Source organism: Meriones unguiculatus, chromosome X (assembly GCF_030254825.1).
Source record: "Meriones unguiculatus strain TT.TT164.6M chromosome X, Bangor_MerUng_6.1, whole genome shotgun sequence".
Lineage (NCBI taxonomy): Eukaryota > Metazoa > Chordata > Mammalia > Rodentia > Muridae > Meriones > Meriones unguiculatus.
The window spans coordinates 74,595,496-74,623,000 of record NC_083369.1 but is presented as its reverse complement, the minus strand read 5'-3'; the positions used below and the strand labels follow the sequence as shown (position 1 = coordinate 74,623,000).

General features: G+C 36.7%; 1 protein-coding gene across 8 annotated transcripts in view; it reads left to right on the top strand.

Annotated features, from left to right (window-relative positions):
* Positions 1-27,505, top strand: part of Klhl13 (kelch like family member 13) — a 227,320-nt gene that overhangs the window by 183,467 nt on the left and 16,348 nt on the right. For all 8 annotated transcript variants that reach the window (XM_060374381.1, XM_060374375.1, XM_060374382.1 and 5 more), the window contains 2 exons: positions 18,087-18,219; positions 18,778-18,974. In XM_060374381.1, the coding sequence (XP_060230364.1) occupies positions 18,087-18,219; positions 18,778-18,974 (330 nt within the window). The remainder of the gene's footprint in view (positions 1-18,086; positions 18,220-18,777; positions 18,975-27,505) is intronic.

The following is a 27,505-nucleotide window of genomic DNA, read 5'->3' as shown; positions in this document are numbered from 1 at the left end:
AAAAATATGTCTTAAGTTTGAGAACTCACAATAACATGTACTTTATTAAAAATCCCATAGGTACATGGAAATTGTTATTCAGTGGTATATTTTATCAATCGTGTTAGATAAAGTTGATTGATATGGTTGAGCTGTCTATACCCTTACTGGTTTCAATCACATTTTAAGGCCACAGAGAGGGTTAATGTTAAAATCTGTAACTGCAAGTGTGTGAACGTCTCTCTTTCGTTCTTCTAATTTGGGCTTCATGGACTTTGAAACACTGCTTTTAGACATAAAAACAATTAATGATTTTATATTCTCTTGTTTAATTGATGCCTGTGTCACAAAATGACTCACATTATCCCTGCTAATAGTCTTTGCTCTGAAATGTTTTGTCTGATACTATATTTATGTCAGCTGTGTTCTAGTTACTGTCAACTCAGCATATGTCTTCTTTTTGTTTTATAAATTAGAACATACTGTGAAAGTTATTTTTACTTGCATGTACTTGTATGTGCATTGCAATTATGTCATTTCACTTAATCATCACAATTATAAAATGGAATGATTACATGATGACTCCAACTTATTACCTCTTTGTGGTCCCATCTCCTAAATTTTGGGAACTACAATCTATTTTCTGTCAGTTTTGTTTTGTTTTAAAAATAAAAACAACAAAATATAATAACTGATAAGATGTTGAGATTAGCTTCTTTTACACAGGCTAGACTTTTACACCCATTCATTTTGTCATGTGTGTTAATAATACTTTTTAATAGTTGAACAGTGATTCACAGTATGACACTTTAGCTGTACTAATTCATATTGACCATCTTCCCAATACTTTTTGTTTATCAGGATTCTATCCTTGTTCTAAAAGCTGAGGGTACATCCCCTATTGTGCTACATGTAACAAAATGGCCCCCATGTCTTGATCCAGATATAGAAAATAAAAGTGACAGCCCACTTATCACATAGACTGTCAGGCATTCTGTGAAGAGAAAAGAAAGCCTCTTTTTCCTTGGAGTTTTAGGCACTGCCTTGAAATACTAGATAACTATTTGCAGGAACCATGATAGCCCAAGTCCATGCCTTGCTTCATTCTACTGGCTGATGGTGGTTGGGGAAGAGGGAGCATGAAAAGGCATCTCTCCAAGCATATATTTTGTCCCATAAACTTAATTGTCTTTTTTGCACTTTAATTTTTTCTTTCTTAGTATTATTATTTATTAAAATTTATTCACATTGTATTCCAGCTGTAGCGCCCTCCTTCATACCTTCACAGTTCCCTCCTTCCCTCTACTCCTCCTCCATGTCCCTCCACTAGTCCATTGATGGGGGCAGGGCTCCTCCCTTTCTATCTGACACTAGCCTATCAGATCTCATCAGGACTGATTGTATTGTCTTCCTCTGTGGCCTGGCAAGACTGCATCCCCAGGGAAAGGTGATCAAAGAGCTGGGCACTGAGTTCATGTCAGAGACAGCCCCTTCTCCCTTTACTAGGGAAGCTACATGGAGACTGAGCTGCCTATGGGCTACATAAGGGGAGGAGTTCTAGGTCCTCTCCATGCATGGTACTTGGTAGGTGTATCCGTCTCAGCACATGTTTTGGTTCTTTTGGCCTCCTTGTGGAGTTCCTGTCCCCTCTGGGTCTTTCTATATCCCTCTTATTCCATAAGACTCCATACACTCTGCCAAAAGTTTGGTTCTGAGTCTCAGCCTCTGCTTTGATAACTCGATCAGTGGATAATTTCAGAGGACATTCTGTGGAAGTCTTCTGTCCTATTCCCTGTCTTTTCCTACTTCCTATGTCTGTCCTGTTTGCCCTTCTGAATGAGGTTTCATCCTCTTCCCTACAGTCCTCCTTGTTGTTTAGTTTCTTTAGGACTATAGATTTTAGTATGTTGATCCTATATTATATAGTTAATATCCCCTTATAAGTGAGCACATACCATGTGTGTCTTTCTGCTTCTGGGATATCTCACTCAGGATGATCTTTTCTAGTTCCCACCATTTGCATGCAAATTCCATGATTTCCTTTTTTTTTTTTTTAATAAATAAGTAGAATTCCATTGTGTAAATGTACCACAATTTCTGTATCCATTCCTCTGTTGAGGGACAGCTAGGTGTTTTTCCAGCTTCTGGCTATTACGAAAAGAGCTGCTATGAACATGGTTGAGCAAATGTCCTTGTTGTATATTTGAGCATATTTTGGATATATGACTAAGTGTGGTATAGCGGGATCTTGAAGTATCACTATTCCTAACTTTCTGAGAAAATGCCAGATTGATTTTGAAAGTGAATGTGCAAGGTTACATTCCCACCAGCAGTGGAGGAGGGTTCTCCTTTTCCCACATCCTCTCCAGCATGTATTGTCACTTGAGTTTTTATCTTAGCCATTCTGATGGGTATAAGGTGAAATCTCGGGGTTGTTTTGATTTCCATCTCCCTGATGACTAAGGACATTGAACATTTCTTTAAGTGTTTCTCTGCCATTCAATATTCCTCTATTGAGAATTTTCTGTTTTCTCTTTAGCTGTGTATGGTACTGTTTTTTTTTTTTTTTTTTTTTTAACTTGGTTTGTTGGTATTTAACTTCTTAAGTTCTTTATATTTCTGGATATTAGCCCTCCGTCAGATATAGGATTGCTGAAGATCGTTTCCCAATGTGTAGGCTGTTGTTTTGTTCTGATGACAGTGACAGTGTCCTTTGCTTTACAGAAGCTTTTCAGTTTCATGAGGTCCCATTTATTGATTGCTGATTTTAGAACCTGTGCTGTTTATGTTCTGTTCAGGAAGTTGTCTCCTGTGCCAATGAGTTCTAGGCTCTTCACACTGTATTCCAGCTGTAGCCCCCTCCTTCATACCCTCCCAGTTCCCTCCTTCCCTCTACTCTTCCTCCAATTTTTCTTCTAACAGGTTTAGTATGTCTGGTTTTATGTTGAGGTCTTCGTTTCACTTGGACTTTAATTTTGTGCAGGGTGATAAATATGGGTCTATTTGCATTTTTCTACATGTAGACATCCAATTATACCAGAACTATTTGTTGAAGATGCTATCTTTTTTTCCATTGTTTTGTTTTGGCTTCTTTGTCAAAAATCAAGTAACTGTAGGTGTGTGGATTTATTTCTGAGTCTTATATTAGATCCCATTGATCTATATTCTGTTGAAAGTCAAATTTAAATTAGGCTTTGAAGGACAGAAAACATCCATGTGAAAAGTAAAAGGACAAATAAAAAATAATGGAAACAGAAATCCTGGGTAGGACAACCTGATATTACAGGTACAGTGGACAGGGTCATAAAAGTTATGAGCAAATAGTTGAGTTAGAACCAAATTTGAGAAGTTTTTGAAAAATAGAAGTTATGATATACACGGTAATGGGGTGCCATTAGATGTTTTGAAAGTGCAAACCATGCTGCCTAATGACAACAGTGTTTAGTATATATATATTTAAGTGCATCTGTTCCTCTTCTTTCCTCTGAATCAAATGAGGAGCAGCCTCATAAAAACAAAGCTCATATTGTTTTGATCAATTACATAATGTCTTCTTAAAGATTAAGCTAATTACTTAACCTTTTTTTTGCTTTTTAAAATCTTCTATCCTCATTTGTGAAATACATTATGCATAAGTAATTTTTATCATTCTTGTCAATATGAGTTTCCTGTTTTCGCTTATTCTTTCTGTAAAATTATAGTCATCACATTAGTTATAATATACTACTAAATTCTTTGTAAATGAAGAAGTTGGCAGAAATATTTGTTTATCTTGTTATTTTAATACCATACCATACATCAGAATTGCTTTTTGCATGATGGTATTATATTTCATTTGAATTTCACTGCTATCCAACCAACTTTGAAAATGTTATTTTTGCTTATTTTATAATTTTATAACATCAACTCATTTTCCTTTTATACAACAATTATGACATTTTTTAGATTGAGTTAATATATTTCAGTCTTTTAGGGTATTCATGTACATTCCTTTTGTAATAAAATTTTTCCACATTTACTTTTTAATTTATTTTTATATTATTCACTTTACATCCCAGTTATAGCCACCTCCCTCATCTCCTCCTGGTCCCACCCTTCCTTGCTCTTCCTTTCTCTTCCCCTCCCCTAGTATCAGATAGAGGAGCCCTCCTCTTCTACCATCTGAAACTAGCCTCATTATGAGTGATTGCCTACTCTCTCTCTGTGGCCTGGCAAGCCTCCCCCTCCAACCCTTACTCTTCCTACCACCACCCTGCCACACATACAACATAGCTGGGTTAGTGATCAAAGATCAGGCAACAGATTCCATGTCAGAAACTTCTTAATATTTGAAGCTTTTACTACATTGGTTATGTTTAATTTTAAGAAGTAAAAACATTATAGTGCTTGTTTGCCCTGAAAGAATTGGAAGTATAAAAAGATATAGGGAGATTTATAGAAGGAGGAAATGCAAGTATTCAGGAACTGAGGGCAAATAAGTTTCTCTTAAATCAGAACCAAGCCTGGAAGAAATGCAGTAATGGATACATAATAGAAGTGCTAAGAAAGAAAGGTGAATTTAAATCAATAGAGGCAATTTTAAGGGCATAATTAAAAGTTAACTAGAAGCTAAGCAATGTTCATATATGTATAGAGGCAGGGGCAACATAAATTTATAGAAATTATATAAAAATGAATACAAAATTAATAGGAGAAAATTAATTTTTTAATGGACATGCTTTGTGCATGATCTCTAGGATCTTTTGTAGAGTTGATCAGAGGAAAAACTTGTGAGATTCCCTGCACTTTTCCCAAAGTTTGGCTATGAATCTCAACATCTGCTTCAAAGCCATGATCAGTAGAATCTTTCTGAGGCCCTCTGCGGTAAGCTCCTGTCCTGTTCCCTTGAAACACCAAAGAATGAAAAATTGGGTTTTTTTGTTTTTGTTGTTTTTTGGTTATTGAATTAAAGTTTAAATCACAAGCCTGAACGAAGGCCAGCCAGATGGGGACATGTCCAGTTACCTGGGGAGAGGAACCAGCCTTACTGCATTCTTTTCCTGCCCATTAGAGATACAGTTGCTAGGAAACTGGCCCAGATGGCCTAGCCAGAACTACTTAAAGAGACACTGTCTCCTGGAAACCCACCCAGATGGCCAGGTCAGAACCATTTATGGACTTGGCACCTAATGTAAACCAGTCTTTTCAAAAGTGAATTTCCCTTCCCGAATCATATAACACAAAGGCTTGACGCTCCCTCCTCCCCTCCTTGCTTACAGGTTTGCTCTTTAAAAACCTTGTTCCCCCTAGAACATACCTCGCTGGAACATACCTCTCAGTTTACACAGGGAGCTTGCAGCCTGGGCTTGAGCTTGTATCCAATGAACCCTCATGTGGTTTGTAGCAGAGTCAATTCCTGATGGTCTTTGTGGGTCTCATGAACTGGGCATAACACCATATTTTCTCCCTTTTCCGATGTCTATACCATTTGCCTTTCTGAATGAGGACTGAGAAGGTTCCCTAGCATCCTACTTCTTGCTTAGTTTCTTTAGGTGTAAAGATTTTAGTATGTTTATCCTATATTATATGTCCAATACTCAGTTATATGTGAATATATACCATGTGTGCTTTCCTGCTTCTGGGTATTTATTTCATTTTGTAAATATACCACAATTTCTGTATCCATTGCTCAGTTGAAGGACATCTGAGTACCTGGTTTTATGTTGAGGTCTTTGATCCACTTGGAATTTTGTTTTTTTCAGGGTGATAAATATGGATTTATTTTCATTTTTCTTTTTTTTATTTTATTATTTTTTTTTATCAGTTACATTTTATTAACTCTGTATCCCAGCTGTGTCCCGATCCCTCATTCCCTTCCAGTCCCTCCCTCCCTCTCTCATCTCCACCGTGCCCCTTTCCAAGTCCACTGATAGGGGGGACCTCCTCCCCATTCATCTGATCCTGTTTTATCAGGTATCTTCAGGACTGGCTGCAAAGCCCTCCTCTGTGGCCTAACAGGACTGCTCCTCCCTTCGGGGGTGGGGAGACCAAAGAGCCAGTCATTGAGTTCCTTTTAGAAATAGTCCTTGTTCCCCTCACTTTGGGAAAACAATTGGTTACTGAGCTACCACAGGCTACATCTGAGTGGAGGTTCTAGGTTATATCCATTTTTCTTAATGTAGACATCCAGTTAGACCAGAACCATTTGTTGAAGATGCTATCTTTTTTCCATTGTGTGTGTGTTTTTTTTTCTTCTTTGTCAAACATCAAGTAACCATAGGTGTGTGGGTTTATTTCTGGGTCTTCAATTCCATTCTATTGATCCACCATTCTGTTTCTATGCCAGTACCATGCAGTTTTTATTACTATGGCGCTATAGAACAGCTTGAGATCAGGAATGTAGATACCTCCAGACCATCCGTTTTGTACAGGATTGTTTTATCAATTCTGGGTTTTTTGTTTTGTTTTTCCATTGAAATTGAGAATTGTTCTTTCAAGATAGGGAAAGAATTGTGTCGGTATTTTGATGGTATTGCATTAAATCTGTAGATTGCATTTGGAAGGATGGCCATTTTCACTATGTTAATGCTACTAACCCATGAGTATGGGAGATATTTCCATCATCTCATATCTTCTTCAATTTCTTTCTTAAGAGAGTTGAAATTTTATTCAAACAGGTCTTTCACTTACTTGGTTAGAGTCACACCAAGGTATTTTATGTTATTAGTGGTTATTCTGAAGCCTGCTGATTCCCTAATTTCTATCTCAGCCCTTTTGTATTTTGTATACAGAAGGACTACTTGAGTTAATTTTGTACATATCACTTTGATGAAGGTGTTTATTATTTAAAGCAGTTTTTTGGTAGAATTTTTGGGGTCACTCATGTATACAACCATATCGTCTGCGAATTTGTATTCCCTTCATCTTTTTTAGTTTTTTTTTTATTGGTCTGGCTAGGACTCCAAGTACTGTTTAAGAGATACAGAAAGAGTGGACAGCCTTGCCTTGGACCTGATTTCAGTGGGATTGATTTAAGTTTCTCTCCATTTAGTTTAATGTTGGCTATAGTCTTGTTGTACACTGTCTTTACTATGTTTAGGTATGTGCCTTATGTCACTGATCTCTACAAGACTTTAAACATGAACTATTGTTGGATTTTGTCAAATGCTTTTTCATCATCTAAGGAGATAATCATGTGAGTTTTCAACTTCAGTTTGTTTATATGGTGAATTACATTGATGGCTTTCTTATATTAAACCACCCCTGCATGACTGGGATGAAGTCTACTTGGTCATGGTGGGTGATATCTTTACATGTTTTTGGATTTGATTTGCAAGTATTTTATTGAGTATTTTTGCATCAATGTTCACAAGAGAGATAGGTATGAAGTTCTCTTTTTTTTTGTTGTGTCTTTATGTGGTTTAGGTATCCAGGTGACTGTGGCTTCATAGATGAGTCTGGTAATGTTCTTTCTGTTTCTTTTTTGTGGACTAGTTTGAAGTGAAGATAGCTCTTCTTTGAAGGTCTGTTACAATTCTGCACTGAAACCATTTGGCCCAGGGCTTCCCCCGTCCCCAAGAGGGGAGACTTTTTTTTTAATTTTCATTTTAATTTTTTGACATTAATTACATTTTATTCAGATTTTTATCCCTGCTGTAGCTCCCTCCTTAATTCCATCCTAATCCCTCCTTCCCTCCCTCTTCTCCTCCCATTCCTCTCTCCAAGTCCACTGATAGGGGAGGTTTTCCTTCTGTTCCATCTGACCCTAGCCTATCAGGTCTCATCAAGACTGGTGCAGTGTCTTCCTCTGTGGACTGGTAAGGCTGCTCCCCCATCAAGGTGAGGTGATCAAAAAGCCAGCCACTGAATTCATGTCAGAGACAGTCACTCTTCACCTTACTAGGGAACCCACTTGGACACTGAGCTGCCCTGGGCTACATCTGTGCAGGTGTTCTACATTAGCTCCATGCATAGAACTTGGTTGGAGTATCAGTCTCTGAAAAGACCCCTGGGCCCAGTTTTCATGGTTCGGTTGTGGAGCTCCTGTCCTGTCTAGGTCTTTTTATCTCCCCCTTCTTTCATAAGATTCCCTGCACTCTGCCCAAAGTTTGGCTATGAATCTCTTCATCTGCTTGGATACCCTAGTGGCTCGAGTCTTTCAGAGGCTTTTTGTGGTAGGCTTCTGTCCTGTTCCCTGTTTTTTCCCTCTTCCAATGTCTATCCTGTTTGCCTTTCTGAGTGAGGAGTGATCATTTTACCCAGGGCTCTCCTTCTTGCTCAGATTCTTTAGGTGTACAGACTGTCATCAGAACAAAACAATAGCCTAGAGACTGGGAAAGGACCTTCACCAAACCTATATTTGACAGGGGGCTAATATCCAGACAAGTAATCCAATTAAAAAATGGCATACAGAGCTAAACAGAAAATTCTCTGCAGAGGAATATTGACAGGCAGAGAAACACTTACAAAAATGTTCAAAGTCCTTAGTCATCTGGGAAATGCAAATCAAAATGACCATTAGAGTTGCCTTATACCCATCAGAATGGCCAAGATAAAAAACTCAAGTGACAATACATGCTGGAGAGGATGTAGAGAAAGGTGTACCCTCCTCCGTTGCTAGTGGGAATGTAAACTTGTACAACCACTTTAGAAATAAGTCTGGTGCTATCTCAGACAATTAGGAATAGTGCTTCCTCAAGATCCAGGTATACCGCTCCTAGGCATATATCCAAAACATGCTCAAGTACACAACAAGGACATTTGCTCAACCATGTTTGTAGCAGCTTTATTCATAATACCCAGAAGCTGGAAACAACACAGATGCCCCTCAACTGAGAAATGGATACAGAAATTGAGGTATATTTACACAATGGAATACTGCTCTGCTATTAAAAACAAGGAAATAATGAAATTTGCAGGCAAATGGTAGGATCTAGAAAAGATTATCCTGAGTGATTTATCCTAGAAGCAGGAAGGCACACTTGGTATATACTTACTTATAAGTGGATATTAGACATATAATATGGGAAGGGAGACTTTTCAGGACTGCTTCTATTTCCTTGTAGCATATAGGACTATTTGATCTATTTACCTGATCTTGATTTAATTATGGTAAATAAAAGCATTAAAAAATTGTCAATATCACTTAGATTATCTAATTTTGTGGCATATAGGCTTTTGTAGAAAGACCTAATGATTGTTTGGATTTCCTCAGTGCTTGTTGTTATATCCCCCTTTTCATTTCTAATTTTGCTGATTTAGCTAGTCTCTCTCTGCCTTTTTGGTTTGTTTGTTTGTTTGGTTGGTTGGTTGGTTAAGGGTTTGTCTATCTTGTTGATTTTTTCAAAGAACCAACTCTTGGGTTTCATTGATTCTTTGAATTGCTTTCTTTGTTTCTAATTCAGTGATTTCAGGTCTGAGTTTGATTATTTCCAATCTTCTACTCTTCTTGGGCGTGTCTGTTCCTCTTTTTTTTTTCCCTAAGGGCTTCTAGATGTGCCTTAAGTTACTTGTATGAGAGGTTTCAAACATCTTTCTGAAGGCCCTTAGTAACACTGCTTTCATTGTGTCCCATAAGTTTGGTTAAGTTGTACCTTAATTTTCATTGAATTTTAGGAAGTCTCTGATTTCTTTATTCATTTCTTCCCTGACCCAGCTGTCATTGAGTAGAGAGCTGTTCAGTTTTCATGTGTCTGTAGGCTTTTTGTTATTTTTGTTTTTGTTAAGTTCCAGTTTTAATCTATGTTGGTCTAATAGGATACAAGTTTCAATCTTCTTGATGCTTTGCTTTGTGTCCGACTATATGATCACTTTTGGAAAAGATTCTGTGAGTTGCTGAGAAGAAGGTACACTCTTTGGAGTGAAAAGTTCTGTAGACATCTATTAGGTACAATTGATTAAGGACCACTGTAATGGTAATTATTTCTCTACTAAGCTTCTATCTACATGATCTGTCCCTTGGTGAGAGTGGAGTGTTGAAGTCTCCCACTATTAAGATGTTGGGATCCATGTGTGATTGAAACTTTAATTTTTCTTTTACAAATGCAGGTGCTTTTGAATTGAGGGCATAGGTTTTCAGGATTGTGGTTTCCTGCTGGTGGATTTTTCTTTTGATGAGAATAGAGTGTCCCTCCTCTTCTTTTTTTAATTTTTCTGAAAGTCTCTTTTATTAGATATTAGGATGGCTACTCCAGCTTGTTTTCTGGGTCTGTTTGCTTGAAAAGCCTTTTTCCAGCCCTTTACATTACTCTGAGGTAGTGTTTATCTTTGTTGCAGAGTGTGTTTCCTGGATGCAGCAGAATGTTGAATCCTATTTTTGCAGCCATTCTGTTAGTCAGTGTCTTTTTTTCCTGGTGTTTGCTTATTTATTGTTCTTTTTTAAAATTTGTTGTTTATTATTTATTATAATTTATTCATTTTGTATCCTGGCTGTGGCTACCCCCCTCATCTCATCTCAATCCTACCCTTTTTCTCTGTTCTCGCCCTATGCCTTTCCCATAATTCACGGATAGGGAAAGTCCTCCTCCCCTTCTGTCTGGCCCTAGGCTATCAGGACTTATCAGGACTGACTGCATTGTTATTGGAGAGTTGAGTCTACTGATGTTGATAGATAATACTGTCCAATGAATGTGAGTTCCTTTTATTGTGGAGTTGGTGGTGACTGTGTGTTTCTGTGCTTGTCTTCTTTTAATTTTTTGTTGTGAAGTTATATATATCCTGTGTTTTCTTGGGTGTACTTGATTTCATTCGATTGGAGTTTTCCTTTTAGTATCTTCTATAGGGCTGGGTTGCTGTGTAGATATTAAGTTTAGATTTGTCATGAAATATTTTATTCTCTCCATTTATGTAGACTGAAAGTTTTGCAGGGTATAGTTGTCTGGGTTGGCATCTCCGGTCTCTTAGAGTTTGCATGACATCTGCCTATGCTATTCTGGCTTTCATAGTTTCTTTTGAGAAGTCTTGTGTGACTCTGATAGGTCTATCTTTATATGATTTTTTTATTATTTTATTTTAATCACAGGTCATTCATTTGTATCCCAACCATAGCCCCATCTCTCTTTCCCTCCCAATCCCACCCTCCCTCCCTCATCTCTGACTTTCCCTCTTCCAAGTCTTCTGACAGGGGAGGTCTTCCCTTTCCATCTGACCCTAGCCTATCAGGTATCTTCAGGACAGGCTGAAATGTCCTTATTTGTGGCCTAGCAAGGTTGCTCCTCCCTCAGGGAGAAAGGGAAGATCAATGAGCCAGTCACTGAGTTCATGTCAGAAATAATCCTTGTCTCCCATACTAGGGAACCCACTTGAATACTGAGCTACCATGGGCTACATCCAAGCAGGGACTTTAGGTTATATCCATGCATGGTCCTTTGTTGGAGAAACAGTCTCATAGAAGACCTCTGTGCCTTGATATATTTGGTCCTTGTGAAGCTCCTGTCCCCTCAAGGTCATACTATCTCCCCTTTCATTCATATGATTCCCTGCATTCTGCAGAAGGTTTGGTTATTAGTCTCAGCATCTGCTTTGATACACTGCTAAGTAGAGTCTTTCAGAGGCCCCATGCGGTGGGCTTCTGTCTTGTTACTTGTTTTCTCCTACTTCCAATGTCGATCCCCTTTGTATTTCTAGGTTAGGACTGATCATCTTACCCCTAGTCCTCTTTCTTATTTATCTTCTTTAGGTGTACAAATTTTAGTATATTTATCCTATCTAATAGGTCTAGTACCCACTTATAAGTGAGCATATACTGTCTTTCTGCTCCTGTGATACCTCACTCACGATGATCTTTTCTAGATCCCACCATTTGCCTACAAAATTCATGATATCCTTGTTTTTAATTGATGAGTAGTATTCCATTGTGTAAATGTACCACAATTTCTGTATCCATTCCTCCATTGATAGACATCTGGGTTGTTTCCAGGTTCTGGCTATTACGAATAAAGCTGCTACAAACATGGTTGAGCACAAACATTGTTGTGTGCTTGAGCATCTTTTAGATATATACCTAGGAATGATATAGCTGGATCTTGAGGAAGCAGTATCCCTGATTGTCTGAGAAAGCTCCAGATTGATTTCCAAAGAAGTTGTAAAGTTTACATTCCCACCAGCAATGGAGGATGGTTCCCCTTTCTCCACAACCACGCCAGCTTGTGTTGTCACTTGAGTTTTTTATCTTAGCCATTCAAATGGGTGTAATATGAAATCTCAGGGTCATTTTGATTTGCATCTCTCTAATGCCTAAGGATGTTGAACATCTCTTTAGGTGTTTCATTGCCATTCTATATTCTTATACAGATAATTCTCGGTTTAGCTCTGTACCCCATTTTTTAATTAGATTACTTAAATTACTGCCTTTTAACTTCTTTAGTTCTTTATTTATTCCAGATATCAGCCCTCTGTCATATATAGGGTTGGTGAAGATCCTTTCCCAATCTGGAGGCCGTCGCTTTGTTCTGATAACAGTGTCCTTTGCTTTACAGAAGCTTTTCAGTTTCATGAGGTCCTATTTATTGATTGGTGCTCTTAGAGCCTGTGCTGTTGGTGTTCTGTTCAGGAAGTTGTCTCCTGTGCCAATGAGTTCTAGGCTCTTCCCCACCTTTTCTTCTAACTGATTTAGTGTATCTGGTTTTATATTGAGGTCCTTGATCCACTTGAACTTTAATTTTGTGCAGGGTGATGAATATGGATCTATTTTCATTTTTCTACATGTAGACATCCAGTTGGACCAGCACCATTTGTTGAAGATGCTGTCCTTTTTTCATTGAATGTTTTTGGCTTTGTTGTCAAAAATCAAGTATTCATTTGTGTATGGGTTTATTTCTGGGTCTTCCATTCTGTTTCATTGATCCACCTTTCTGTTTCTATGCCAATACCATGCAGTTTTTATCACTATTTCTCTGTAGTACAGCTTGAGATTGGGGATGGATATACCTGCAGATCATCTGTTGTTGTACAGGAGAGTTTTAGAAATTCTGGGTTATTTGTTTCTCCATATGAAGTTGAGAATTTTTCTTTCAAGGCCTGTAAAGAATTGTGCTGGTGTTTTGATGGGGATTGCACTGAATCTGTAGATTGCTTTTGGCAGGATGGCCATTTTCACAATGTTAATCCTACCAATCCATGAGCATGGGAGATTATTCCATCTTCTGATGTCTTCTTCAATTTCTTTCTTCATAGACTTGAAGTTTTCTCAAACAGGTCTTTCACCTGCTTGGTTAGAGTAACTCCAAGGTCCTTTATGTTATTAGTGGCCATTGTGAATGGTGTTGTTTCCCTGATTTCTTACTTGGCCCTTTTGTCTTGGGTTTACAGGTGGGCTTCTGATTTTTTTAAGTTGATTTTGTATCCAGCCACTTTGCTGAAGGTATTTATCAGCTGAAGGAATTCTCTGGTTGAATTTTTGGGATCACTCAGGTATACTATCATATCATTTGCGAATAGCAAAACTTTGACTTCTTCCTTTCTGATTTGTATCCATTGTTCTACCTTACTTGTCATATTGCGCTAGCTAGGACTTCAAGTACTATGTTGAAGAGATACAAAGAGAGTGGGCAGCCTTTCCTTGTCCCTGATTTCTGTGCGATTGATTTAAGTTTCTCTTCATTGAGATTGATGTTGCTACAGGCTTGCTGTATATTGCATTTACTATGTTTAGGTATGTGCCTTGTATCCCTGATCTCTCTAAGACTTTAAACATGAATGGGTGTTGGATTTTGTCAAATGCTTTTTCCACATCTAAGGAGATGATTATGTGGTTTTTCTCCTTCAGTTTGTTTATATGTTGGATCACATTGATGGATTTACGTATGTTGAACCACCCTTGCATGCCTGGGATGAAGCCTACTTGGTCATGGTGGATGATATCTTTGATGTGTTCTTGGATTTGGTTTGCAAGGATTTTGTTGAGTACTTTTGCATCAATGTTCATAAGAGAGATAGTTCTGAGGCTCTATTTTTTGTTGGGTCTTTGTGTGGTTTAGGTATCAAGGTGACTGTGGCTTCATAGAATGAGTTTGGTAATGTTCCTTCTGTTTCTATTTTGTGGAATAGTTTGGAGAGAATTGGAGTTAGCACTTCTTTGAAGGTCTGGTAGTATTCTGCACTGAACCCATCTGGCCCAGATTATTTTTTTGAAGGGAGACTGTTGATGACTACTTCAATTTCCTTGAGGGATATAGGGCTGTTCAATCTTTCTATCTGATTTTGACTTAATTTTGGTAGATGGAATCCATGAATAAAATTGTCCATTTCTTTTAGATTTTCAAATTGTGTGGCATATAGGCTTTTGCAGTAAGAACTAATGACTTTTTGGGTTTCCTCAGTGTCTGTATTTATGTCCCCCTTTTCATTTCTGATTTTGTTGAGTTCGATAGTTTCTCTCTACTTTTTAGTTAGTTTGGCTAAGGGTTTGTATATCATCTTGATTTTCTCAAAGAACCAGCTCTTGGTTTCATTGATTCTTTCAATAGTTTTATTTGTTTCTAATTTATTTCAGCCCTGTGTTTGATTATTTCCAGCTGTCTGCTCCTCTTGGGTGTATCTGCTTCTTTTTTTTTCTAGGGCTTTCAGTTGGGCCATTAAGTTGCTTGTATGAGATATTACAAATTTCTTCTTGAAGGTGCTTAATGCTGTGAAGTTTCCTCTGAGAACTGCTTTCTTTGCGTGCCATAAATTTGGGTAGGTTGTACCGTCGTTTTCATTGAATTCTAGGAAGTATTTAATTTCTTTCTTTATTTCATCCTTAACCCAGCTGTCATTGAGCAGCAAGTTGTTTAGTTTCCATGTGTGTCTAGGCTTTTGGCTATTTCCATTGTTGTTGAGGTCCAGCTTTAGTCCACGGTGGTCAGATAGAATACAGGGTAGTATTATTTCAATCTTCTTGTATCTGTTGAGGCTTGCTTTTTGCCAGACTATATGGTCAGTGTTGAGAATGTTCTGTCAGGTGCTGAAAAGAGGGTATACTCTTTTGAGTTTGGGTGAAAAGTTCTATAGACATCTATTAGGTCTATTTGAATTAGGACCTTTGCAAGTGCCTTTATTTTCCTATTTGGTTTCTGTCTAGATGATCTATCCCTTGGTGATAGTGAAGTGTTAAAGTCTGTCACTATTAAGGTGTTGGTATCGATGTGTGATTTAAGCCTTTATGTTTCCTTTACAAATGTTCGTGCTCTTGTATTTGGGGCATAGATGTTCAGAATTGTGATGTCCTCTTGGTGGATTTTACCTTTGATGAGAATGTAGTGTCCCTCCTTTTTTTTGATTAATTTTTGTTGAAAGTCTATTTTATTAGATATTAGGATAGCTACTCCAGCTTGTTTTCTGGGTCCATTTGCTTGAAAAACAGTTTTCCAGCCCTTTACTCTGAGGTAGTGTCTATCTTTGTTGCATAGGTATGTTTCTTGGATGCAGCAGAATGTTGAATCCTGTTTCCGTACCCATTCTGTTAATCTGTGTCTTTTTATTGGAGATGTGATTCCATTGATGTTGATAGATAATAGTGACCATTAAATGTTGTCCCTATTATTCTGGAGTTGATGGTGTTACTGTGATTCATTGCTTGTTTTCTTTTAATTTTTTTTTGGGGGGGCGGAATTATCTGTATCCTATGTTTTCTTGAGTATAGTTTTTTTCGTTAGATTGGAATTTTCGTTCTAGTATCTTCAGTAGGGCTGGTTTACTGTGTAGATATTGTTTAAATTTAATTTTTTCATGGAATATTGTATTCTATTGGTGATGCTTACCTTTCTGGTTACTTCTCTTTTCTCTAAGTTCTCCAGCTCTAGGGTTTTTTCAGTTTGTGTTTTATTTATTTATTCTAATTCTGTTTTCATGCCTTGCACCATTTCCTTCATCTGTTTGAATGTAGATTTCTGTCTCTCGATGATGGTCTCTATTTTTTTTTGTACGTTTCCTCTCTATATGCCACTAATTGTATTTCTATTTGCACTTCTATTTGGCTATATTTGCCTATGTTTCTTTGAGAACTTTGTTTATTTCCTCTTTCTTTGCCTCCACTTGGGTGGACAATTCTTTGAGAGATTTGGTCGTTTCCTCTTTAACTGCCTGGATCTGAATGGCTATTTCTCTGAGAGATTTGTTTGTTTCCTCCTTATGTGCCTCAAATAACTGGATAAGAATAGCTTTAAAGTCACTTTCTTGAGTTTCTGATGTTTGGGGGGTTGCCGGTGAAGCCATGATGTCTTGATTTATGTTGGATGTGTTCTTTTGGCAACCCTTGGCCATTTGGTTATCTGTAGCTTTCACTGTTTGTTCCCAGATTCTTCAGATTAGATTGGTCTTTCTATGGTGTCTGAAGAATTCATCAAGAAAATGAGAAAGGTCCAGTGGTTTCAGCATGTGTGTTGGTGTTTCAGCTGTACCTGTGGGAGGAAAGTCCGCAGGCGCAGAAGGACAAATGCAGAGAAGCATGTGAGCTTGCATGTGCGTGCAAGTGTGCCCTGAGGGACAGGGTGATAGAGAATGTAGAGACCTTCATTGTGAGAGAGGGGCTCCTTGCAGGCACTGAAGGGGTTGCAGGCACTTAAGATACTGCTAGCACTGTTGATGTTTGTGGGCACAGATTCCCTGAGGATGTCTGTGGCCTACAGGCTACTGGTATTCTTCTCTAACTGAGTTCCCAGAGTTATTTGCCTAAATTCCACTGCTCTTTGTCTGAGAGGCAAGGACGCCAGTACTTTGGGCAACCTCCTCCACTGCCTATGCAGGGAGGCCTGTACTTGAGGCAGCCTCCTCTGCTGCCTCTGCTGGCTCAGTCACTGAGCCCTGCAGCAGCCACTGAACAGGGAAGCCAGTACTTGGGGAAGCCTCTGCTGTCTCAGTCACCTAGCAGGGAAGCCTGCCACTGCCTCTGGCTCTGCTGGTCCAGCTGGGACAAGGGAAAGTGCAGGGGGTTGAAAGTTTGCCAGTCTCAGATCTGGAGATGTCTAAGGGTAACATGGATCCAATATGTCTCAGTTCTCAGGTTGTCTCCTCTAGCCTGGGAAGCCTCAAACCCGTCCATACACTCACCAGTTTGGGAGTTTCTGATCCTCTGCATCTCAGATATGGTGCTGGTTGCCACCATTTTGGAGCCCTCCCAAATTAGTTCTTATTATTTTTATTTGTTATAATCTTAGAAAGTGATTTCAATAACTTTCCATCAACCCTGCTTTGTTTTATAATGAAACATTTCTTTGAAACTACACATTCTTACTTTTTGCCTCATTATTAAATTTTGTATAGTTCCCTTTTTGCAGCTTGTTATGACCTTTTCTCTGTTTATTATTTTTAATAAAGTAAATTATATAATTCATCCTGTAAAATATGTTGTGTGATACACATTCATTGTGGAATCTGCCCATTGTAAACACCACTTTTCACTCTCCTAATAGTAGAGGCAGGGATGAACTCCCTGTTTGATGGTATAGCTGAAGGAGTTAATCAACAGGTACTCTTCTCACTTGGACCTGTCTTTCCTCTCCACTACTAATCCTTTAAGCCTTGGAGTCTATTAAGCATCCTGTTGGGAATCTCTACACTCCTTTTATCAAAGATAATTAAATCTTTGACCTGATAGATAATTGGCCAAACAGCAGCAGCAGTAAGCTGAGTTTTGGAATATTTAAAGCATAATCCTTAATTTTCAGAGAGAGTAAACAATTCAGCTGATAAAATGTACTCCAGTCTTGCACTTGATACAGATAGATACTCTCTCTGTCTCAAGGGGAAAAATGTATCTAAATGCAAAATATTCTATTAAAATCCTATAGCAGTGTATCCACATGATTTTATAAAGCAATTCTGGAAGGTCAAAGGTTTTTATATTATGTATGGGGAAAACAAATATAAGTGAGCATTTTTTTTCTTCAGGTAAGGTAAATAGATGTGTAAATAAATGAATTTGCATACTTCTTCTGTTTGTTCTCAATGTAAATTAGCCTAAATAATCTATTTTTCATGGAGTGAGATTATACATATATAAACAAAGCAGTTTTTATTCTTTCTGAGCAGCCTTTTGGCTCCGTTGTAAAAATGCACTAGATGTATGAACTTGAAAGCAGAAGTTTAGGACACAGCAATTGTAACCTCCTTCTTTCTCTTGATTCCTGGCTCAAATCATGTGCTTATTCCAGGGCTTTGAGCAGCTTCGGCATGAAGGATTGCTTTGTGATGTCACACTGATGCCAGGTGATAGTGATGATACCTTTCCTGTGCACAGAGTCATGATGGCATCTGCTAGTGACTACTTTAAAGCTATGTTCACAGGTAAGTCTCCTTTTAACACCTTGTGTTCACATTAACAAATTACGAGAAATCCATGTTTAAATATTTTTTTTAATTTCTAACCAGAAATTCAGTATTTTACTCTATGTCATTATAAAATAATAATAATAATAGTAATAATAATAATAATAACACTTTTAAAAGAAATATTCACCAGTATGGTGGTTTTGTGTGGTGCTGTTCTGTCATGGGATACTGAAGTAGTTTTGTGCCATCCCTTCAACTTCATAGCCTTTCTTTTTTAATATCCAAATGGACAATCAGAGATTCTGTGTTCCTATAATATGGTCTTCAATCCTTCAAAAGATAGGAAGTAATAGAATATTTGAAGGCACTTCTATTATATATGGTCTTCCTTAGTATAGAAAGAATTTATTCAAGTGCTCTTTTACTTATAAAAAACATGCAAAGGCCCAGCTGGGAAATGGATGCCTACTTGGAATAAAACTTTCCCTTCATTTTACTGCATGTAATTAGCAACAGAAGTGAGTTTGTTCTTAATTCTCTACCTTCATTTAATGGACTATCTTTTCATTTAAGGTGGAATGAAAGAACAAGATTTAATGTGCATTAAGCTTCATGGTGTGGGCAGAGTAGGTTTAAGGAAAATTATTGATTTCATCTATACTGCAAAGCTTTCTCTTAACATGGACAACCTTCAAGACACGCTGGAAGCTGCTAGCTTTCTTCAGATTCTGCCAGTCTTAGACTTCTGTAAAGTATTTCTCATATCTGGGGTAAGCTGTTTTCATATCTTACTTTTCTTGTAATACATGCTCATTCAGAGTTAGAAAAGGGCTCAATTGTATAAACATGTAAAATTCATCAAAAAAGGATGTTGTATAACATGTGGTATGGGAGTAAATGGAAAATAAAAGCAGTGAATTTTACAAAGTAGAATTATTTAACAAAACCTTTCCTGTAGTCAAGTGATGTAGAATACTAATAACATTTGATAAACATGTGCCTTAACTTGTTAAATAATTTTATATACTTTAGATTTATTTTGGTGATTTTATAAACTTATTTTTATACAGTATTCTTCTTTTATAGAATTATGTAGAAAGTAATCTGAACTTCTAGAATTCTGCTAAAACAGGCTTGGCCTTTGTTTTTTCTTTGACAATGGGGACTCAATCTTTAATTTAAATCCTTAGAACATATGCTGAACAGAGGTTAGCATTTTATCAACTAATCAATGAACGTCATAACAGTTACTCTGTTCCTACAGGTATTATTTTATTTCTGTCAAGACTCTTAATTTTATTTTAGGACACTGTCTTTATATAGAGATAACAAAATTTCTATAGCTATGGGAGGCTGCATCTGTGTTAAAATTATAGTAATAGTGAAATTTTATGTATTTTATAATTCACAATTTGATAGATAATACATTTTCCTATAATTGGTTTTAACTAATGTCAACTTTAATTTTGGTTATTTGCTCTTTGGCCTTTTAAGACTTTTGAATATGAACTCTTCCTTAAAACACTAAATTTTGGGAACATATTTACATAATTATTTTATTAATAAGTGCTTCTAATCAACAGGTGAATCAATAATGAAAACATATAAATACACTATGGAATTATGAAAAGAATATATTCCCATCATTTACAGTTACAAAGATTAGCCTAGCGTATATCTAGTGAAATAAGCCACACACAGAAAATTAATATTACCTCTTCACACTCCTATGTGGAAGCTAGAAAAGCATGTCATAGAAACATAGGATAATAGTGGTTACCAGACTCCAGGGAATGTAGGGTAAAAGGAAGTTTATGGAGAAATTGGTTAGTAGGTACAGAAATAATACATGGGAGTATTCTGGTGTTCTATAACAGCACAAAGAGTGACTATTTCTAATAGTGTTTCATATATTTCAAAATAACTATAAAAGGGTATTTTTAAATGTCCATATAACAAAATTATGAATGGTTAAGATCATGGACATCCTAATTACTCTAATTATAACATAACATATATTTTTGAACATCACATTGTAGCAGTAAATTTATGTAAGGAATATATGTGTTAATTCAAAATAAAATAAAAAAATTAGGCATATTAAAAAACATTTTAAAATGAGAAACTTTCTGTAAGTCAGCCAATGCTCATTTAATTATACTATTAAGAACTGTTTTTAAACACATTTCTTACAGTGTTAAAGTACCCAAATGACTCTCATAATTACTTGTAAAATTTTAAGCTAATTGTTATTTTAAAAGTTTTATGACAATATGGTGGTATATTAGTGACTTGTATCATTACTGCTGAATAGCCTAAATGAGGTTTATTAATCTCTCTTGCTACTAGTTGCCAGCATTACTAAATCTGTGTTCTAAATTTCATTTCAATCTCATTATGCAGAACCCATACTGATAACAACTGCTTTCTCCTAGTTTCATGTCACTAGTAGCATGTGAGAGCTTCAAGTAAATGGTGATTATATTGAATGTATTTTCATACTGTCATAAATCCAAGAATTATTTTAGTAGTATCCCTTACAACTTACGTTTTCAAACTCTCTAACATTGCTTCCCACTGAGCTTAGAAGCATATACTCATCTCAAAACCAACTAAGAAAGTGCAATGGTTTCTTTGGAGATAGAGATTACCAAGAAGCATTATGACCTATTATCTACCAGAAGTTTGCTGTTTATAAGTTCAGATATTTTGATCAGTTACTTTGCTGAAAGAAGATGACCAACTTTATTGTATGTGTATATGTGTGTGTGTATGAGAGACAGAGACAGAGTATGTGTGTGTAAGACAAAGACACACAGAGAGATAATGTATATATTTGTATACGTATGTACATTTTTGAGACTATATACCCTTGCCTGGCCTGTAAAACTCAGTATAGACCCAGCCTGGCCTCAAACTCAACAGTGATCTGCCTCAGCCTCCTTAGTGCTGGGATTAACGTCATGAATCACCACAGCCAACTGTATTTAATGTTAGTATATTCCTATCAGATTAGTATAGAAGATAACTCTATTTTAAGATAACTTTATTTAAAAACAATTTTATTTAGAGATGGAATGATAATTTTATATATTTACACATTTCCAATAATTCAGAAGTGGTTTTTTAATGTGTTTGAAATGCTTGCTATAAGTAAGACTTGTAACCTTGAGATGCTTTCATTAACATGAACATTTAATATTGTCTTCAAGACTGTTGTTTGCTCTTAATAAGTTTAGCAGATAAGCTATACCCTATTATTAAAGAGACTTGACATTGGCAATATTGACTTGTGCTATACAGTTTATTCTTCTGCCTTTCCATAGCAGATTTCCTTGCCTGTGAACTTCTAGGAGATGCATCTTTTTCTGGACATCATTCTACTTTGTTTATGTTTCCTTTTGCTTACTGAGGCTGTGGTTGGGTGCTTTTATGATGTAAATCTCCTCTCTCATGGTCTTTGAATTATATTTTAGAAAATTGGTATAGTCTCAGAATCTATCCTTTTTTGTGTTTCTTAGTTAAACCACTATTCAGCTTTGAAATATTTCTCACTTCCTTCTCAGCAAGTTAAAGTGAAATAGCAACACAGTATGCCTGGAGCCTTTTCTACTTAGAACTTCAAGTTTCATGATACTATGACGATTTCACATAGCAGGATTTTTTTTTTCGTTTAGTTATTCCCTGGACTGAATTATTATGGGTAATTTCTTAAAGGTGATACCATGCTTTAAAAATGAAACCAAATGTTTTGAAGGAAATAAGCTTCATGTGTGTAATGATACATTGAGACTGTACCTCAAATTACTGAAGCAGTAGTCAAGTTAGAGCTTTGAAAAGAAACATTGCTTTCAATTCTTAATCATGTGTGTAGATGAAGAACACTGGTTAGCCCTTGGGGACCTCCCCTTCTCTCTGAAGAGGTGCAAAATGGGAATGTGGAACCTGAATGAGAGGAGGGAGGGGGCTGGGATCAGGGTGTAAAAAGATAAAGAAAGGAAGAAAGAAATGAAGGAAGGAAGGAAAGAAGGAAGGAAGGAAGGAAGGAAGGAAGGAAGGAAGGAAGGAAGGAAGGAAGGAAGGAAGGAAGGGGGAAAAGAATGGTGGCTAGTAAAATGTAAATTGGCAAAATGACATCCAGAAAGAATTTATGTAGTAATTTTGAATGATACGTTTAAATATGATAACAAACTGACTTTCATGTTCATTAAAATTTCACTTTTGTATAACAGAGCCTGAGGCTCAATAGAAGAAAAAAAAATCAATTTTCCTTCTAACTTCGTCATCTTTATTGCTTTATTTTTATGGAAATGATTAGAATTATATTTTATAGAATCTTAGCAATTTTGTTACTGCTGTATCCTTTTTTGGTTCTAATGGGAAAGACAACTCTGAAATGAACATAAAATACTATTGATTAATGCTGTAAATCAGAATAGATAAAATTATTTGTAAAATTTAAAAATACTTTCATATGTTGTGGAGGTAATTGGAAATTGCCTTGTTTTTAGCCACATGCTTAAAAAAATTACATTAGGGATTTTGAGTATACTTTCTGTCCCAGGCCTTTAGCACACTCCCATTCTCTGGAGCATTTTTCTTTTCTTTAATAAACTGTATTTATTTCTATCACTAAAAAATAAAAGTAATGGGTGAGAGAGATGTCTTAATGGTTAAGAGTCCCACCTATTCTTCTATAGTTTTTGAAGAGCTTCTACAATGACTTCTGGAGTAGTGGGACTAGTTAGTGTGCATTCCCACCAGTAGTCTTTGAGTTCCTGTCCTTATCCCACATCCATTCCAGCCAAAATTTGTTGTCATATGTTTTTCTGATGATTGCTATTCTGTGTGAATCTCAGGGTAGTTTTGTTATTGAACTTGGGCCTCACAATTTGTGCCCAAGATAGGTCTGGCCACAGGTCCTACAGTAATCAAATTAAAAGGAAAGAAGAATAAGCCAACTTATTCAATGTAGCCACACTGAGAAAGGGAAAAAAAGATCCCCCAAGTCCCCCCTACCCCCAAGTCCATCTTTAGGGTCTTGAAGTGAGATAAAAATTTAAACAGAGGGCACATTTAAGTAGTCCCAATCAATCCAGCACACTATTGATCCTTGGGTATCGGCATTTTGGTCTCATCCTGTAAAGTGGTCTGACAAGTTACAAGTAAGTATTAAATCTCTTTTCTGGAGATAAAATCCCCTACTTGCTGAGGCTTTTCTTTTCTCCCACCATGAGATTCCTGAAAATATTCCCATTTCTTTGGAGTCTGTTGATTTTAATAGATTGAGAGACACAAATGTCTCTAGAGTATCTTGATTTCTTCTAGACCTGTAACTGTTTGATTTGCAGGATGTTTAACGTTGTTTGATATATCACAGCTAAGAATGTTGAACAATGTTTGATATATTTATTGATTATTTGTATGTCTTTAGATCCTTTGTCTATAATTGGATTAGTTCTTTAACTGTTTTACGTATGTTTTCATTATCCCTTTGTTCTTATCAAAAGGTTCTTTAACTTTTGCCTTGTGATGTGTCCTGTGGCTATGCATGGAAGTCTGGCAGGAAATGCGTTTTACATCTCCTCTCCCATATTAGCTTGTTTGATTGCATATGCTTCCATTTTCTAAGTTCGTTTAATCCACCCTTGGGTTGTGTTTCTAACAAGCTAGAAAGCATCAAGAAGAATTTAATATATAGCATGGATGAGGTAGTAGAAGCTGAAGCGATAGAATTGATATTATAAAGAACTTACTAATAAATTTGCTTCAGAAAAATTAAGTCACACAAGTGGAATTTAGTGAAAAGAGCACTGACTCCAAAATCCCCCAAAGATAAGTAGCATGCTTAACCAGGCATGTTAAAGATAAACACAATTTAGGGTGCTGGGATATAAATGTTTACTCATCAGAATATATCAGCTATGAGGCTCTGATTTCTGTAACAAAGGAAATAGCACTGACTTGAAACCAGCCATTAGCCCCTGGTTTCTATACCAAAGACATACCTCTAAGGGACAGCTAAGGCTAGGAGGCAGCATAGGGCTAAACCATCCTTAAGTAAGTTCAGGTGTTCCATTGTGCTCTTATCAGGAAAATACAATTCTGCCAGGTGAGTAAAGTGATCCCCTGGTAACAATTATTTGAAAAAGAACGGCACTGGAATGCTTAAAATAATTCTGGCAATATGCAATATCTATTCTGTGTAAAGCTCCTATTGCCTAAGTGGCCAGACTTACAGTCACCTGTTTCTATTTGAGTACCAACTCTTATTTAGGCATTAGCCTCAGTCAACCAGGAGGTTTGTTTAGTACAGAGCTATATTTCATCTCTTAAGTGTGGGGAGTTATTTCTCACTGAGAAGGTATATTTCTGTAATGTGGGTGAGAGATAGTTGAGATTTTCAGATTTTTTTTTTTTTTTTTTAGTCTCTACTTTTTCCCTTGAGAGTATAAAAGCAGGCATTCATTTGTTTAATCTGTACCAGGATTGCTTTGTATATAACACTGCTCCTTTAACAAAATAATACCACAGATTTCTAATCAAATGTGCCAGTGAATCATTAAATTACATTAACGAAGGTGTTTGGGTGCAGCTGCAATCATTTGAATCTGCAGCAGCAGCAAGGACTAACATTGTTAATGAAAACACAACTAGGAAAATTATAATGTATAACCTATTTTTAGGATGGCTTGAAGGTTTGATTTAAGAAAATAATTTATAATAAAATATGTCAAAAATTTGAAGTAAAAAAATTGAAGAACAATTTTAGAAAGGCCTAGATATGGTTGAGGAATTTCTCATGTTTTGCTGTTCAGTATACACCCCACCCCGAGGGGGGGCGCAGCCTTACCAGGAAACAGAAGAAGACAATGCAGCCAGACCTGATGAGACATAAGCTAGGGTCAGATGGAAGGGGAGGAGAACTCCCCTATCAGTGAACTTGGTGAGGGGCATGTGTGGAGAAGAGGGTTTGGAAGGAAATGAGGGAGGGGGTCACAGCTGAGACACAAAGTGAATAAACTATAATTAATATAAAAAAATAAAAATTTAAATAAAAATTGCAAAAAAATAGAAAATTTATGTGTTCTAAAGAGAAAACAGTATGTGTAGCTCTTTTAAATGAAGTAATACTATCTGGGCTCACTTTTGTTGTAAGATCTGTTTTTTTTATTTTTTATTATTATTAATTACACTTTATTCATTTTGTATCCCCCCATAAGCCCCTCCCTCCTCCCCTTACGATCCCACCCTTCCTCCCTTTTCTGCATGCATGCCCCTCCCCAAGTCCACTGATAGGGGAGGTTCTCCTCTCCTTCCTTCTGATCTTAGTCTATCAGATCACATCAGGAGTGGCTGCATTCTCATCTTCTGTGGCCTGGTAAGGCTGCTCCCCCCTCAGGGGGAGCTGATCAAAGAGCAGGCCAATCAGATTATGTCAGAGACAGTCCCTCTTCCCATTACTATGTAACCCACTTGGACACTAAACTGCCATGGGCTACATCTGTGCAGGGGTTCTAGGTTATCTCCATGAATAGTCCTTGGTTGGAGTATGAGTCTCTGGGAAGTTCCCTGTGTTCAAATTTTCTTGTTCTGTTGCTCTCCTTGTGGAGTTCCTGTCCTCTCCAGCTCTTGCTATTTCCCACTTCTTACATAAAATGTAAGAAGATCTGTTTTTATGTATAATTACTTCAGAATTTTGGCCATATTTGGAGATGAAATTAGGTAAATTAGGATGAATTTTGAGTTGTTTCTACCTAAAAAATTCTTAAAAGAAAGTTTGATTATCATTTAAAGTGTAAGGCATTGTATCATGTTTCTAAGTTACATTACTTATAATTGCCTGTATCCATTTCTAAAATACTACCTAATTTAAACATCTGGATATCTTCTACCTATGACACCACTAAGAATTGGGAATGAGAAGTGGGCCAAAGTGAAGAACCATAAAGTAATCCTCAACTTGCCAAAATTATTTATTGTTTGCCATCAATTTTAATTTGTTTATATTTCAACTCTTATTCCTACACATATTTGATGAAAATTAATTTCTTAACACAAATTTCCCTTGTGTCCCATTTGCAATTAATCAAATTCTAGTTATTTTCTGTCTGAACAGGTATTATGTTTTGTTATTGGGCCTTGATTATTCGGAACACCAATTTTAGGTGGTCTTAACTGTACTGTGTGCACACCGTGTGGTGCCTGTTGTATAGAGGCTATAGAAAATAGTCCTTTTATAAAGAAGAAGACAATTCAGAAGGTTGTCTAAAACTCCCTGGCATTAGTTTAAAGGTAGCAGTTATTTGTATTGATTAGATGTTCTATCCAAGTTTTTCTACTACTGTGCATCTGTATTTATGGGTTACTGATTTCTAGAAGGTATCCAAATGCCCCTAAGTAAAAGGTAGGTTTCTTTTCTCCTGCCATTTTAGTAATGTTTATCTGATTAGATATTATTGAAGACTGCCCAAGGAGAGGCTTCAGGGAGGAAGAGAATGAAATACCTTAATTTTGTTTCTTTATTATGATTTATCACCACCAACATCATCATCATTATTTTGTCTCGTTCTGTAGCCTAGGCTGGCCTCAAACTCATGGCAATCCTCCTCCTAGTCCACAGAGTCCTGTGAACTAGGATTATAGTTCTGCACCTGCATGTCAGGTTCAGTAGCATTATGGAGCTCGTGTTTTAAATCTCCATTGTTGGCCTATTTTGCCTTCTTTTTAATTAATTTGATTTTATCTTTGTTCAGGAGAAGATGGGGTTCTCACTTTTGTAGTGTAGGCTGGCCATGAGCTTGTGAGTCCCTTACTTCTGCTTCCTGAATCCTAGAATCAGAGGCCTATACCATCATACTCACCATATATATGTGATAAATTTAGATTTAATTTGGTAACTAGCAGCTGGTAGTCTTGTTTTAATATCTTAAATACCCATTATTTGTTGATTTTGTTAATAGTCATATCAATAATAAAAGAAATGTTCATCTTTGAGAATCTTGTGCTATCATTAATTTTTACTTATCCTTACAAGTAATTTTTTTTTTTTCGAAACAGCTTTTCTCTGTGTGTAGCCTTGGTTGTCCTGGAACTCACTTTGTAGCCCAGGCTGGTCTCAAACTCTCAGAGATTGGCCTATCTCTCCCTTTCCAAGTACTGGAATTAAAAGCATGTACCACTGCACCTGGCTACAAGTAAACATTTTTAAAAGCACAAATTACTTTCACTTCTTTTTTTTTCTATTTTCTTTCTTTCTTTATTTATTTTATTTTATTATTATTATTTTTTTATCAGTTAC